We start from the raw sequence: 18,389 nt of genomic DNA on the forward strand, positions 1-18,389 counted from the left end.
TTTAACTTTAAGCACATCAACACCAACTAAATGGATATTTTTTTCCATTCATGCTTAAGTATATTAACGTTTTTTTTTTTTTGCTGTAAAAAGTGTTACTATAGAATTAATTGCTACCGGTGATGAAGTGTGGAGACAATAGCATTCGAAAAAAACAACATTTTAAAATAAATGATTAATTAGCAAATATTTTTCCTAGGAGAACAATTTCAAATTTGTTAGGCTTGAGTAGAGAGTTTTAACGGTTAAATTAACAAATTTTAAATTGAAAATTTTGTTAAGACACTAAACTACAGGCTAGACTATAGACTAGATTATATACTAGGCTATGTACTAGACTAAAGACTAGAATATAGACTAAAATATAGACTAGACTATAGACTAAACTAAAAACTACTAAACTTTAAGTTTCAAGTATCAAGAAAAAGCTATTAACTATACTTTGGATTAAACTATTTTTAGCGTAGGCTATAGTAACGACTAGAATATCCTATAGGCTAGACTATATACTAGACTGTAGGCTGTGTTACGGACTAGACTGAAGACTAAACTATAGACAAGACTATAGACTAGAATATTGACTAACTAGACAATTGACTAAACTGTAGACTAGACTATAGAATACGTTAAAATATAAACAATATACTATAGAATAGATTAGAGACGAGACCAAGCTAAACTATTAAGAAGTCTATAAACTAAACTGTAGACTAGACTTTATTCTATTCTAGATTATAAACTATTCTGTAGATTATAAACTGTACTATAGACTAGACCAGACTATAGATTAGACTATAAAACTAGGCAAAAGACTAGACTACAGAATAGACTAGACAATAGACTAGACTATAGGCTAGACTAGAGACGAGACCTGGCTGGATTGTATACTATAAACTAGCCTAAAGACTACTAAACTTCCTAGAAAAATCGGTTCACCTCCTAGACTGTTGACTAGACTATGGACTAAACTATTAGCCTGGAGTACGACTAGACTATAGACTGTGTTATGGACTAGACTAAACTATAGCAAGACTAGACTAGACTATTGACTAAACTATAGACTACACTATAGACCAGACTATAGACTAGACTATAGACTGGACTATAGACTAAACTATAGACTAGACTATAGACTAGACTTGACTATAGACTAAACTATAGACTAGACTATAGACTAGACTATAGACTAGACTATAGACTAGACTATAGACTAGACTATAGACTAGGCTATAGACTTGACTATAAACTAGACTATAGACTAGACTATAGACTAGACTATAAACTAAACTATAGACTAGACTATAAACTAAACTATAGACTATACTATAAACTAAACTATAGACTAGACTATAGACTACTATAAACTAGACTATACACTGTACTATAGACTAGACTATGAACTACACTATAGACTAGACCATAGACTATATATAGACTTCGACTATGTACTGGACTAGGTTATAGACTAAAGTATAGACTATACTACAGACTAGACTTCAGACAAGACTACAGTCTGTAATCTAGACTAAACTGTAGACTATACTATAGACTGGGCTATATACCAGACTACAGAATGGACCAGACTATACAATAGACTAAACTATAAAATACACTAAAGGCTAAACTATAAACTAAACTACAGACTAGATTAAAAACTACACTAGACATTAGACTACAGACTAGATTATAGACTAGACTATATACTAGACTATAGACTAGACTATATACTAGACTATAGACTAGACTATAGACTAGACTATAAACAACACTGTAGACTAGACTATAGACTAGACTATAGACTAGACTATAGACTAGACTATAGACTAGACTATAGACTAGACTATAGACTAGACTATAGACTAGACTATAGACTAGACTTTAGACTAGACTATAGACTAGACTATAGACTAGACTATAGACAAGACTATAAAATAGACTATAGACAAGACTATAGAATAGACTATAACTAGACTATTGGCAAGAGTATAGACTAGACTACACACTTAACTATGGAATATTAAACTTTAAGTTTAAAATTTCAAAAAAAGCTTTAAGATTCTTTTAGAACTTATAAGAACACTAAAGAACTTTACCCTCCAATTACATTAAATCTCAGACCAACTAAAAGTAAATTTTTCGTTTAAACTATAATAAATCTTTTATCATTATTTATTCTAATTAATTATTCTATTTTCTTACGTTACGTTGCGTTTGTTTTCTATTCCTCACACACTGACCCTGTTCTTTACTTTTCACATTCTTTTTTTCCACATTATTCTCATTTATCTCAACATTTTGTTGTCTCCATAAAATGTAGCTCAACATGTTTATTTTTAGCAAAATATGAATATATATGAGTATGTAATGTAATTTAACGGTTATTGAACTTTGTTTATAAACATTTTCTATACGAAAGTGAGTCATTTGTGTGTGGATTTGTCTTTCTTTTTTTTTAAGGAAAATTCTTATTTTTAAAAACTACTACTACTACTACGACTACAAATTATAGTAGTAAAACTTGCAACATATGTTGCTAAACATATTTTATAAAAAGAGATACAAAGAGCGCTAAAAACGAGAGAGAGTGAGTTTAGTAAACATAAACAGCTGTTACTTAGTTACAAACAAAATTTACCGTAAAATTCTTGTAAAAGAAAAAGGTTCTCCAGTTACATCAAGAAATTTGGAAATTTTGAGAGAAAAATTTATATTAAAATTAGAGACAAAGAGAGTAATGTTTACTTACACTCTTGTTATTTAAAATGCATTCAAATATTTTCTTTTTGTTGCTGTTTTTTTTTTGGATTTTCTTTTTCTATTTGTTGTTTTGTTTTTTTTTTTTGCTTTATCTTTCTCCATTTTTTTTTACCCAACAACCAACCAACCCATTTGGTGGCTGCCTAACTTTTGCTGCTGCTGTTGTTGTTGTGAGTTTTTGGTGTGTGTTTTGTTGTTGTTGTTTGTTGCTGCTGTTGTTTTTCGTCTGTTTTTGCTGGATCGATAATATAAAATGTTTTCCACTTTTCCAAAAACAGTTCAGTCTTTAACTTTAACTTGCTGCGTTCACATTACACAAATCGTGTGTTTTAACGTAAAATTGTTTTAAACTTTAATAAAAAAAATTTACAAAATTTTAACAAAATAATAAGTGTTCTTCCATTTAATAAAAAATATATATAAATAATTTTTAACTTAAATCAAGCAAAAAGCTTTTAAAAGAAAACGAACTGTTTTATAGAAAATTTTTACTAAAAAAAAATATAAAATAAAGCAAAATCTTTGTGAGTTAAAAAAGAAAAGAAACAAATGGACTTTTTTTTAAAAAAATTAAACTGTGAAATATTTTTTTAATAAAAAATTATAGAAAATTTTTAAAAATCTTTAAGTGTGGTTATGGCATTAAATTGTGGTTGTTTTTTTTTCTTACTCCCTTAAGCATCCTGGGAGAAAAAGCTTTAAGCAGAGAGTTTATATATTTTTGTAACAGAAATGGATAACTATATATTATCAATATTAAATAATATGTCCTTTTTTGAAGGATTTCTCCCCTCCTCCTCCTGTTATAAAACACCGCCCCCTTCTCTCTTAACTTTTATAAACAAACTGCCTCTTGTTATACTTTTAATTCCCCAACTTTGCTCTCGTTTTACCCCGTAGAGAGTAGCAAACAAAAAAAAAACATGTTGCCCAACCTAAGGATGCTGCTGTTGTCCTTTTTGCCTTAATAAACTTAAATATTGATTTTCCCCTAATAAAAAAAATATTTCACAGTTTTTTTTGCAATTTCTTTTAAAAGGAAATTTCTTTTTTTTAATTATTTTTATTTTTTTCCTTTTTAAAATCTCTCTTAACTAGATTTATTTCTTGTGTTTTTCTTCTAATCGAAATCAAAAAGTTTGATAACTTTAAATTGTTATCCTTTTTATTGGGCATTTTGAGTCCTTGTTCATATATTTATTACACCCACATACAAATAAACAAAAACCCACACACACACACAGAAAAATGGCCGCCTATGCTGCATTCAAACATGTTGAACTTTACAATGTTGGCAAAACCAAAAAGAGGTAAGTTGTCCCCCAAACTCTATAACTCTGTACATTTCGGGAATTTTATAAGACCGAAATTCTAAAAAAAGGGAAATCCTAATTTTTTTTTAAATTTTTTACATATTTTTAGTAAATTGTCCAAAAAAATTACTAAAAAAATTTAAAATTTAACAAAAAGTTATTTTTTTTTTAAAATCTTGTACAAAACAGCTTTAAACTATAGGTAAACTTCAAAACTTTAAAAAAATTCAATATTTTTACAATTTTAGACAATTTTTTCTATAATTTTGCAAAAAATCGATTTTTTTTTTCAAAATCTTATAGAAAAGAGCATAAACTATTGGTAAACTTTAAAACTTTCAATATTTTTACAACAAAAATCTGTTAAATTTCAATACCAAATTATCCTATTATTGAAAATTTTGCGTAAAATGTAAAATTTTCTTTTAGAAAAAATTTTGTATAATTTTATAAAAATTTTCAATATTTTTTTAAAAATCTTTTAGAAAACAACTTAAACTTTAAAAATTCTAAAACAATTTTTCAGAATTTTTACACATTTTTTTGCTAAAAATCTAAAAAAATATTACTATTTTTCAAAATTCTAAAAAATCAAATTTTCTTTTAAAAAAAATTTTCAAAAATTTTTACAAAAATTGTAAATATTTTTTAAAAATCTGTTAGAAAACAATTCAAACTATTTGTAAACATAAAAACTTTTACAAAATTTTTCAATATTTTTACAAAAAAATCTGCTTAGACTTTAATAACAAATGTAATATTTTTAAAAATTTTGCATAAAAAAGTAAAGTTTTCTTTTGGAAAACTTTTTAAAAAATTTTACAAAAAGTCGAAATATTTTTCAAAATCTGTTAGAATACAGCTTAAGCTATTGTAAAACATACAAACTTTTTAAAAATTTTTCAATATTTTTACAAGAAAATTTATTGAATTCTAATACAAAATATCTTTTTCTTTGTAAATTTACATAAAAAAAGTTAAATTTTCTTTTAGAAAAATTTTCAAATATTTTTGCAAAAATTCTAAATATTTTTTTTAAATCTGTTAGAAAACAACTTCAACTATTAGTAAACATAAAAACTTTTTCAACATTTTTACAAAAAATCTGCTTAAACTTTAACAACAAATGTTATATTTTTGAAAATTTTTTTATAAAAAAAGTGAAATTTTTTACCAAAAAAAATCTGTTGAATTTTAACAAAATCTTATTGAAAACAACCTAAATTTTCGGGAAACATAAAAACTTTTATAAAACATTTCAATATTTTAACAAAAAAATCTGTTGAACTTTAATAACAAATATGTGATTTTAAAAAATTTTGTGTAAAAAAGTGATTGCCATAAGTCAAACTTATTAATGGCTTGACATTTTTATCTTGACATAAATTTTAAAGAATATTTAAAAAGTCTGAAATGTTTTAAAAAGAAAATGCTGATATAAAACAAAACTTTAATGTCAAGATATAAATGTCTTAACATTAGTTTGATATTAACTTTAAAAATCATAAATTCCTTATGAAATTAGATTTTAAAACTTCAAAAAGAAACCGCAAGCCAAACATGAAAATAAATTTTAAAACTTTTGAGATAAACTTTTAAAAATCACAAATTTCTTAAGAAATTAAATTTTAAAGCATAAAAAAGAAACAATAAGCAAATCTTTCTAAATTATTCAAAGACATTTATGTCATGATATAGGTCAGACATATAAAAGTCATGACATTTATATTATGACATGAATTTAAAAAAAAATGTTAAAAAAGGAAAAAATCTAAAACTTTCAAGAACAGGAAAAGATGAAACTGAAGTGTTAAATTTCATATTGAGATTTATGTTAAGATATTAATGGCTTAATATAAGTTTGCAATATATGTGATGAATTAAAGATTCAAATTGAAATGTATGTCAAGATATAAATGTTTTAGTATTAAAATGAGTGAGAACGTTTGGGTATGACAACTTTTAAAAATCTTAAATTCCTTAAGAAGTTAAATTTTAAAACTTAAAAAAGATACCTTAAGCTAATCTCTTTAATGTTTTCCAAGACATTTATATCATGCCATATGTCAGACATATAAAAGTCTTGACATTTATATTATGACATCAATTTTAAAAAATGTTTAAAAAAAGAAAAAAATATAAAACTTTCAAGAACAGGAGAGGATCAAACTGATGTAATGAATTAAAGATTCATATTGAGATTTATATCAAGATATAAATGTCTTAATATAAGTTTGTACTGTATTTCTTTATTTTTAAATATAATTTAAAATAAATTAATTATTACAAAGAGTGGGAACGTTTGATTATTGAGAACATTTACATTTCCGCTTGTAACTTAATACAGCTTTATTTATATGGAAAAAAAATAATCAACCCTAAAAGCTTTTCTTTCATTTTATAAAGAATTTTATTTATGAAAATGTTTCTTCTTCTAACTGTTTATCTTTTAGCTTCATATCAATTTCAATTATCCTCATAACTAACTAACTGACAACGTCACAACCTTGACTTTTTTTGGGGGGTGGGGAATAAGATAAGCAAATTTGACCTTTAAACAACCACCCACCATCCTTTTTTTTTGGAAATGTTTTTTTTTTTCTACTTTTTTTGATTAATAAAAGAAGCTTTAGTTTAACATAATTTATCATGCAAATTGTTGTGTTGTTACCTTAGATTTAAATAACTACCCTCGTGTCTTACCTTTTTTTTTTTTTGAAACATCATCCCCCTTAATATATATAATTGGGCTATAACTTAGACAGAAAAAAAACCAACATGACTTTTGGACAATACACTGAACGCTGATGTAAACAAAAACAACAAAATTTTACAAAATTTTTATTTTGAAAGGTTTCTTTTAATGATATTTTGTGTTACAGTTAAAAAAAAATAAAAATTTTAAATTAAAATTAGTTTCTATTGGGTATGGACTTAATCTAGCAACAATTTTTTTCTGTCAAATCAACCAAGCATTAACTGCAGCAACTAACATTTACCTAACCTCACTTTTTCATTAACTAACAGACTGACAACTGACATATGGTCAAGTTTTTGACAAGGATGATTCTGTTTTTTTTTTAGGTTTCGAAATAAATATTTCTAAAACTTTTGGGGGTGAAAATATCTGGAGGCATGATTTTTATCATGTTTTTCTATGGAAAATATAAAATATTTTTATTTTGCGGTCATTTATTTTAGTTCTATGTTAATGTTCTGTTAATTGCAGTTTGATAAAAAAAAAGTACAAAGAAAAAAACCTATTATTGATTTTTATATATATGAAATTTTTTTACACAAAGCATAAAGTACTTTTAAAAAGTTTATTAACCTTTATTTTCCTACATATTTGTCTGTCTATTGTCAGCAATTGGTAAATGCATAATGTTCTACATATTCTTATACATTAAAGGGAATGGAAAGACAGACAGTTTGTCTATATGTAGGAATATCTATAAATACTTTTTATATTTTCGTAAAGCAAAGGCACTTCTAATAGCTATAGCAAAGTCTTCTCTATTACTTGCTAAAGTCTAAGAAGGTAGGAGTTTACTAAGGAGGTAGATAGTTGAAACAAGTAACTTAAGTATGGAGATATGTGGTGATTAAACTACACTTGAGAGGATTTATATAGAACATGGAAGAAATTTAAAAGAATTTAATTAATGTTCTTATTCATAAACTTTTATCAAAGGTTTTTAAATCAAATTTCCATAGAAAATTTGTTCTATAAACCTTTGATAAATGTTTCTGAATAATGCAGTAAAAGTCTTATTCATAAACATTTATCAAAAGTTTATAAATCTAATTTTCATACAAAATTTGTTCTATAAACCTTTGATAAATGCTTAGGAATAAGGTAGTTTAAGTATAGCAGTCAGCTCAGAATTACTTTATGATCACACTTTAGCTATGTCCTTATCTGTGTCCGTCTGTCTGTGTATCCATGTAAATCTTGTACAGACTCCATACCGAGGGAAAAACTCGGTAGAAAAGTACCGAAATCGAAACAATCCGTTGTCAACTACTTTATTTTACACAAATATATGCAAAAACTTCAATAACATCCAGATATCATTCCCAGCAGTTTGACAAAGAGTCAATGTATACGAAAAAGACGGTAATTTCCACTAATAGTTAACCATCTGAATGATCGTAATTCGTATGTTTTGGGTCATTCGTCACGAATGTACCCTTTGTAATCGAGAATGAAGACAGTCTGATGACTTTAGTGTCCTCTTTGTAAGCCGAAGCGGAGACAGTGGTCTTTTTACTGTTCTCAAGTAACCTAGAGATTATACTCTTAAAAGTTGTTTTTTTTTTGTACTTCCGAAAGACAGTCGTCACTTTAGTGTCCCCTTTGTAAGCGAGACCGGAGGCAATCGTCTCTTTACTGTCTTTTTGTAGGGTGTAGAGTGACGATTGACTTTCTCGTAGGACAAGCCCATGTTTTTAAATTGTCGTCCACCAGGGTAGTCAGGTGGCTAGGGGCCACCACAAGTGGTAGGTTAAGTGGTCAGTTCGTGACTGTCCCGTCGAACTGCGCTGTGTTTTAACAACACATCGTTGCAACATTGCAACACTCTTTGTTGTTATTTCAATTACGTTTAATATCATTTCCACAATGCATAGTTGTGATTTCAACAACAAAACATTGTCATTTCATAAACACAATGTTCTATTTGACAACATGACGTAGTCACACCTTACCACCATATTCATAAATGTTTAACAAAGTTATTGATGATTTATTGTAGGAATTTTGTATGAAAAAAAAACGATTAATATCTTTATAAATACGAGGCTTTGTACTTGTTTTGTTAATTTCATAACGTCGTGAAATTTGGAAGATTTTATGTTGTTCATACTTTGACAACGATTGTTATTGACAACACATTGTTGTGTCTGACGACATAACGTAGTCACACCTTATCACCTTATCCATAAATGCTTAATAAAGTTATTGAAGGTTAAATGTAGGAATTTTATGTGAAAACTGTGCGTAATAAAACTATAATAAACAATTAATATCTTTATAAATACGAGGGTTAGTATTTGCTTTGTTAATTTGATAACTTCGTGAATTTTTGCAGATTTTTGTTGTTGATTTGATAAACAACCTTTACATACCTTGACAACGAATATTATTGATACCAAACGAGGATAATTGAAAAAAATGCTTTTAAATAACACCCATTTTGATAACCGCCGTTGAATTTTCTAAAACTTAACGTTGTCATTGCAATAACGCATTGTAGTTATTTCGATTACGCTTTATATCAGTTCGGCAATGCATTTTTGTCACGCAATATTCCGTTGTCACTTAGGTAACACCTTATTACTTTTTGGTGTTCTTGGATAACGTCGTGTATTTTAGCAGATTTCTGTTGTTGATGTGACAACTATCTGTCTATACTTTGACGACGGATGTTATTTAAAAACAATTTAACACTTTGGTGTCAATTTGATACCAAGCGTGTATAATTTTAAAACATTTTTCTTTTAAATGACACCCATATAACATTTTGACAACCGCCGTTGTAATTTTTAAAACTTAACCTTGTCATTGCAACAACTCATTGTTGTCATTTACTTTTTATATCATTAGGGCAATAAATCGTTGTTATTTCGTCCGTTCGTTATTCCATTTGACAACATGGCGTTGTCACTTTCATAAAACCTTATTACTTTTTGTTGTTCTTTGATAATGTCGTGTATTTTTTTATATTTATACTTTTACAACTAATGTGATTGAAAAATTATAAACACTTTGTTGTCGATTTGATACCAATCGTGTATACATTTTAAAACGTCTCTTTTCCCTTTATACACAGGTTGCAATTTTCAAGATAATTTCATGAATTTTCTTCTTTTCAATCAAGAACGAAAATCGTTAGATTATTTCTTCCAAGGCCGCCCCCATACAACCGTATATCCAACCCCCTTCCCCTCGAATAGGACTTTTGAGCTTATAATTATGTTCAATGTTTTTCAATCTCATATTTTAATATAAGTCTATATAATAGTGGCGATTTTCATTATATTCGGGCCTCATTTGCCCTCTAGGCCCCTTATAAAGTCGCCTTTTGAAAAAGTCTTGAAGGTTAAAGTTCACTTATAAACACTATTATGACGATACAAATTTTTATAAATTACTTTATTATAGACTAAAGTCCCTGTTACAATATTTTTACGGATACACCCATATTTACTTTTGTCCCCAAGCAGGTGCGGATCCAGGAAGGGGGAAAAAAGGAATTAACCCCCCAAACAGAAAATTTTTGATATAAAATATAAAAATTAGGAAAATCCAACAACTTTCCCAAACAATTGAGTTGGATCCGCACTCCCATATAACCTCGCTTTTAAAAACTCTCTTTTATTTAAGATTTTAGAATTTAGATTAAAACCCAATTAAATATTTTATTATTAAAATAAAAAAAACACATTTTTTAACATACTCACAGATAGGGCCCCTGACATATGGTAAGCCCCTGCCCTATGTCTATACATTCCTACTTGTTTAATATGAAAATGAAAAATATTAATAATTTTTTTTCTTTTTTATTTCTTTTTAGGTAAGTTACATGTAATAAAGCGATTGTTAAAGAAAAACATCGTAAGTAAGCAACGAAAATAACTATTTTATAAAAAAATGAGAAAATTTATGTCATAACATAAGACAGACATAAAAATGTCTTGACATATTTTGTAGACTATAACAATTCTATCATAGATTGTCAAAAATGTTTAAATTTACTTGGTTTATTAAATAAATTTCTTCTTAGTCTTAACATTAATATTAAAACATAAATGTCTTGACATAAATTTGTTAAGAAAAAAATATTTATTAAATTTCCTTGTAACTTTTAATGTTATTATCACCCCTGAACAACTATTCTAAACTGTATGCACTTTAAACCCTAGTGTTTTCTAACTTTTGTCGCCATAGGCTTTAAACAAAAAACCACTTCCCCCCCCCCCCTCGCAAGTGAATACATTAAAAATTGGCCAGTTATCAAAGAAATTATTGATTTTTATTGTTGTAAAGGAGTTTTTTATGTTTTTTTTTTTAAAGATTATGTTTTATTTTTTTCTCAGTAAATATTTGTTTTTAGCTTTAGCTAACTTTACTAAACATAACTTCTCAAATGTTTGCAAAAATGTAGCGAAAAAAATGTTTCCTTTTCCGTTTTACTGGTGTAATTTTTTTGTGTTTTATATTTTACAAGGAAAATTTAACGTTTCAACAAAAGTTTAATGACCTTTAGAAACAAAACAAAAAAAAAAAAAAAAAACACAAATAAATTAAAACATTTTTGAAAATTCCACAATATTCGTTCGTTATATAGACACACATGCACACAAATGTCCGGTGTTTTAGGTTGAAGTGGAGAAATGAAGTTTGGGGAAAACAGAGAAGGAAAATGTTATTTGAAAGGTCTTTTTTAGACTTGTTTTTAATAAATTATGGTATAAATTTGTTATAAACTGTTATGTACAAGTGTTATACAGAACTGTTATACAACAAATTTTCTTTCAAAAAATCTGTTATACAAAAACTTTTCTATAGAAAATATTCGTTTTACACAAACTTGTCTCTAGAAAATACTGTTTTACATAAACTTTTCTATAAACAAAAACTGTTATACACCAATTTTTTTATAAATAACTAGTATACATTAACTTTTCTAAAGAAAAGAAAAAACAAACTTTTTTCATATAAAAAACTAGAATACATCAACTTTTCTATAAAAAAAAACTCTAGAAAAACTCTTATACACAAATGTTTCTTAAAAAAAACTGTTATACACAAATTTTTCTGCATAAAAACTGTTCTACACATATCTTTCTATAGAAAAAACTGATGTACACAAATTTTTATAAAGAAATAGAAAACTGTTATACACAAAATTTTCCACAAAAAAATGAAAATAGAAAACTGTTTTGTACAAAGAATTTTCAACTGAAAAATTGTTATACTCTATTTTTTCTATAGAAACAACTGTTCTACATAAATTTTTCATGGAATAAAATAACATACAATTCTCTAAAGAAAACACATCTAAACAAATATTTTTCGATAAAAAAAAAAAATTTAAAAACAAATCATTTCTATAAAAAGAAACTTTAATACATAACATTTTCTATAGAAAAAACTGTTATGAACAACTTTGTGTATAGAAAAAATATGTTATACACAGAACTTTCAACTGAAAAAAACTGTTATACACAAATAGAAAAAACATTTTTTGCATAATTTTTTCTAGAGAAAAACTCTTATACAACAAATTTTACTTAAAAGATTCAATTAAACTCAGAGAAAAACTCTTATACAACAAATTTTACTTAAAAGATTCAATTAAACACATTTTTTGGGAAGAGAAACTGTTATACACGTTTTTTTAATATAGGAATACTGTTAAACTCAAATTTTTCTGCAAAAAAAAAAACTGTTATACATATATTTTTCTGTAAAGATAAACTGTTATACATACATTTCTATAAAGAAAAATTGTTATAAGTAATTTTTTCTAAAAAAAAAGAAAACTATAAAAAACTGTTATTTAGAATCAGTTTAACACATTTTTTTGTAATAAAAACTGTTATACACATTTTGTTTATATAGAAATACTGTTGCACACAATTTTTTCTGAAAAAAAAAAGAAATTATTTTATTAAAAAAATCAATTTTCTATAAAACTGTTATACAGAAATTTGTATATAAAAGAATTAGTTTAAAATAATTTTTTGTAGAAAAAGCTGTTATACACAATTTTGTATATAAAAAAACTGATATATTTAAATGTTTGTGCAAAAAAAAAAAAAAAAACTGTTATACTAAAATTAATTGCCTCAGAATAGTCAAAAGCCGTCCAATCTGGAACAGACGCTTGATGGATTTCGGGACTTGCACATTCAAGTGCGCGAATCCAAAGAATTCAGACGGACTGTCTGTCTCAGTAACAGGATTTGCCTTGGCTCAGTAACAGGATAAGCAAATCAACAGATCGCCCAATATGGGAAATAGACAGCTGCTATGGGGGTAGTTTAAATTTCATGCTCGTTTCATGACGAGGGTGACCCCTAGGAGGCAGCCAACTCAAGCAAAGCTGTCTCCGTCAGCATGGCCTATGAGATTCATTGCACTTAAGCCTTCTCATCGCGACAAGATGACTACTCTTCGTGAAGGTACTACCCTTCGTGAAGGACTACCCTCCGTGAAGGGATGAAGCATTTTTCTATAAAGAAAGTATTTTTTTCTTGTAGAGAAATACTATACACAAATTTTTCCTTTGGAAAGGTGTTATACAGAAAATTTGTATAGAAAATACTGTTATACACAAATTTAGCTACTACCGCATGAAATGTGGGCAACTTTTTTTACTTACTTACTTACTTACTTACTTACTTACTTACTTACTTACTTACTTACTTACTTACTTACTTACTTACTTACTTACTTACTTACTTACTTACTTACTTACTTACTTACTTACTTACTTACTTACTTACTTACTTACTTACTTACTTACTTACTTACTTACTTACTTACTTACTTACTTACTTACATACTTACTTACTTACTTACTTACTTAGTCACTTACTTAATTACTTAATTATATACTTACTTAATTACATACATACATACATACATACATACATACATACATACATACATACATACATATTTACTTACTTACATACTTACTTACTTAATTACTTACTTACTTAATTACTTACTTACTTAATTACTTACTTACTTACTTACTTAATTAATTACTTACTTACTTACTTACTTACTTACTTACTTACTTCCTTACTTACTTACTTACTCACTTACTTATTTAGTCACTTACATACTTACTTACTTAGTCACCTACTTAATTACTTACTTACTTACTTACTAACTTACTTAATTACTTACTTACTTACTTACTTACTTACTTACTTACTTACTTACTTACTTACTTACTTACTTACTTACTTACTTACTTACTTACTTACTTACTCACTTACTTACTTATTCACTTACATACTTACTTACTTAGTCACTTACTTAATTACTTACTTAATTACATACTTACTTACTTACTTACTTACTTACTCACTCATTCACTTACTTACTTATTTACTTTCATATTTTCCTCTTTAACTAATTTTTTAACAGAAGTATACCATACGTATAACACTTTCTTTTTAAATAACATTTATACAGTTTTAAAATAATAAAAATTTCTATCATTTTTGTTTTGTGTTTTCAGTGCATAATTCTAACACTTTCCTTTTTAGTTCTTGTTATTGTTAAAGTAGCTGTCGGTTATTTGCTATTGACACTCCCTCCTTTTTTCCCCAAAATTTTTTTAAAAGTTTCAAAAATTGTTTTATTTCAAATTAACCATTTCCAAACTCACTGCACCCATTTGTCTTCCTGATGTTTTTTTTGATAAAAATTTTTAAATCTTTTATAATTTTTTTTCTAACACAAATATTTAAATTATTTTTAAACACAGTCAGTCATCAATAATTTGTTTGAATTTTATAACATCTTCAATTTGTTTGGTTTCTTTTTTTTTATTTGTAAATCCAGCTGAATTTGTTTATAAATTCCAGACGCCCCGCTTGTGTGCAGGCATTGGGCAGTCATTGTCTTTGTGTATTGGATTTTATAAATATTTCTTTTAAATAATTTATTTTCTTTTTTTTAAGTATTTTTTAGAGGTGCTTAAGACAAATTTGAAATGTTGCTGGAATTTTCCTTGAGTTTTGGAGGGAGTGAGAAATTTTGAGTTTTAAATTTATGGTTTTAAATTGAAAGATTTAATTGGTTTTTTGGGGTAATTTTTAAAACACAATTTCACAATTTTGTCATTTGAAAAAGGGAGTGTTAATTGTTGAAAAAATATGTCAAACGTGAAAAGAAAATTAGTTTTTTTTTTTGGGGTAAATTAATTATGTAGTTTTAACAATAAAATAAATTTTATTGTTAAAATAACAAATATTTTTGGAAATTAACATAATTTTAACATAAAGTAAAAAATAGTTTTTTTTTCTATTAAAATTGACATTAAGTATTTGACATTTAAGCGTTTAAATGAACAAAACAAAACTTATTAATTTATATGTAAATCAAACATATTTTACCTTAATTTTTGTTCTTTAGAAGTTTTTTTAAAACAAAAAATTTCTATCAAACTTAAACAACTCTGTTAAACTTGATAACACCGGAAATCTAGGCCAATAAACCGATTAAATTATAACAAAGTTTTGTCTAGCTTTCCTGCCACACACATCGATTTAACTCAATTCTTAACTAACCTTAAGTTGTCTAGTTAAAAGAAACCTTCCTCCCCATTTTACAACATGACGTGACTTTAAACATTTACTGAAACAAAAAAAAAAAAAAAAACTTTATTTAAAAAACATTTATTTTCTTTTTTGACTGCAGAAATTATAAAAACCAAATAATTCCATGTTAAACTATTTTATTTCGTTTTTATTTGCTTGTTGTTCCTTCATGTACCAGGCAAAATTTTAACCAACAACAAAAACACACATTCTTAAAAAAAATTGTTCAAAAGAAACCTTTAAACGTCACATTTGTACTTGGTTCCTTAAACAATTTGTTTGTGTAAATATGATAATTTTCTATAAAGAAATTTTTGTTGCAAATTGTTGTTGCAATTTGCCAAAACTTATTTAGCAAAAGAAATTTCAACAGTTGTTGGAAAAAGTAAACGTACTTTTGAAATTTAACTAAATTTTATACAAAAAAACTGTTCAATTGCTGTAACTGTTATACACAAAAATTTCTAAAAAAAAACTTTTAAAAACATTTTTTTTATAGTTTTTCTACTGCTGCTTATATTTTTCTATAGAGAAAAAACTGTTATACGAAAACTGTTATACACAATTTTTTTTAAGAGAAAACTGTTCTACACAATTTTTTTAATACAATACCCAGTAACACAAAAATTTTTCTATAGAAGAAAACTTATAAGAAATTTTTCTTACGAAAAAACTCTATACGGAATATTTTCTATAAAAAACTGTTCTACGGAAATTTTTCTATAGAAAAAAAACTGTTATATTGAAATTTTTCTATAGAAAAAACTCTTATAAAGAAATTTATCTATAAAAAACAGTTATACGAAAATTTTCTATAGAAAAACTTTTATACGGACATTTTTCTACAGAATAAACTGTTATACGGAAATTTTTTAGTAGAAAAAAACTGTAAAACTGAAATTTTTCTATAGAAATAACTCATAAAAATTTTTCTATGGAAAAAATTATACGGAAAATTTTCTATAGAAAAACTGTTATACGGAAATTTTTCTGTAGAAAAAAAAATGTTATACGGAAATTTTTTAGTAGAAAAAAAAAAAACTGTAAAACTAAAATTTTTCTATAGAAATAACTCTTACGAAATTTGTCTATGGAAAAAACTATTATACAGAAAATTTTCTATAGAAAAACTGTTATACGGAAATGTTTCTATAGAAAAAACTGTTATTTGGAAATTTGTCTAAAGAAAAAACTCGTATAATTATTCTATACGATTGTTTTAGTAGAAAAAACTGTTATACGCATATTTTTCTATAGAAAAAACTGTTAAACATAAGTTTTTCTATAGAAGAAACTGTTATATAAAAAAGAGTTATATAAAAAACTGTTATATAAAAAAGTTTTTAAATGAAAAAACTTCTACACAAATTTTGTAGTAGGAAAAAACTGTACTTATGAAATTTTTCTATAGAAAAAAGTATAAAAAAACTAAAACTAAATTTTTTCTAAAAAAAAAAACTTGTTATACAGACCTATTTCTATATAAACTGTAATACACAAACTTTTCTATAGAAATGTTTGTGTATTACACATTTGTTTTTAGAAAAAAACTGTTATCCACAAAATTTTCTGCTAAAATACTGTTATACACTAATTTTTTAAACTTCTATAACTTTTTTTAAATACTGTTATACACTAAATTTTCCATAGATAAGCCTATAATATACAAATTTTGCTATAGAAAAACTGTTATACAAAATTTTTCTGTGGAATATTCTTTAGAAAATATTGTAATACTCTAATTTTTCTATAAAAAAAACCTTTTATACACAATATTTTCTACAAAAGAAACAGTTTTAAAAAATTTTTGTATTTAAAAAACTGTTATACAAGAAATTTTTTATTAAAAAATATATATGTATATATAATACACAATTTTCTATTAAAAACTGCCATTAACAAAACTTTCTATAGAAATTATTAAGAAATTATTTTTTATTTATTATTAAGAAATTATTAAGAAATTATTTTAAGAAAAAAAAAACTGTTATACAAAAAACAAAAAAAAATTGTTCTACACTAAGTTTTCTAAAGAACACCAATTTGTCTATAGAAATAAACTGTTATACACTTATTTTTCTTTGATGAAAACTTATATACACTAATGTTTCCATAGAAAAAACTTTTATACGTATTTTTTCTATGGTTTTGACAAATTTTTAAAAAAAAGTACGTTTAATTTTTCGTTTAACTGTACTTGTTCTTTCATAAAAACCTAATGTATATATGATTTTTATTATAATACGGCGTATTTTTCTTGTTTGTATATATGTTTATAAATTTGTGTGTTTTATTTTCAATAAATATTGTTATTGCCTTTGTTTAATCAATGTTTTTTGTTTTTTTTTTCTGTGGAAATACCAACAAATTTATAACAATTTTGTTTTATTGATAATGATGACACACAAAAACGCAAACTCGATGTGACTACCGACTGTAAGCAATTATGAAACAATTTTCTTAACGAAATGAATGTATTATTTATGGGCTTAAATGTTTATAAAAACGTTGATTTAACCCTTTCACGCATAAAATAAAACCGCTGGACTTTTTATTGATATGACTTCTCCACACGCGTTATTTTTTGAAAAGTGTTTCAAAGGATATCGCAGGATATTATCCTTTTTAGCATGTAATGCAATCAATGACGAGTAATTACTTACTTACTTACTTACTTACTTACTTACTTACTTACTTACTTACTTACTTACTTATTTACTTACTTACTTACTTACTTACTTACTTACTTACTTTCTTACTTACTTACTTACTTACTTACTTACTTACTTACTTACTTACTTACATACTTACATACTTACTTACTTACTTACTTACTTACTTACTTACTTACTTACTTACTTACTTACTTACTTACTTACTTACTTACTTAATTACTTACTTACTTACTTACTTACTTACTTACTTACTTACTTACTTACTTACTTACTTACTTCCTTACTTACTTACTAA

At 25.7% G+C, this 18,389-nt stretch overlaps 1 protein-coding gene across 6 annotated transcripts in view; it reads left to right on the plus strand.

Moving 5' to 3' along the window:
* Positions 1-3,033: 3,033 nt before the first annotated feature.
* Positions 3,034-18,389, plus strand: part of LOC111680285 (microtubule-associated protein Jupiter) — a 60,859-nt gene continuing 45,503 nt past the window's right edge. Inside the window, exons 1-2 of one of the 6 annotated variants that reach the window (XM_046948620.1) lie at positions 3,034-3,281; positions 3,856-4,067. In XM_046948620.1, coding sequence (XP_046804576.1) covers positions 4,006-4,067 — 62 coding nt within the window. In that variant the 5' untranslated portion in view covers positions 3,034-3,281; positions 3,856-4,005. The remainder of the gene's footprint in view (positions 3,282-3,855; positions 4,068-18,389) is intronic. The other 5 variants (XM_046948621.1, XM_046948623.1, XM_046948625.1 and 2 more) reach the window with 5 other exon arrangements.

Source organism: Lucilia cuprina, chromosome 4, assembly GCF_022045245.1.
Source record: "Lucilia cuprina isolate Lc7/37 chromosome 4, ASM2204524v1, whole genome shotgun sequence".
In the NCBI taxonomy this organism is placed as follows: Eukaryota; Metazoa; Arthropoda; class Insecta; order Diptera; family Calliphoridae; genus Lucilia; species Lucilia cuprina.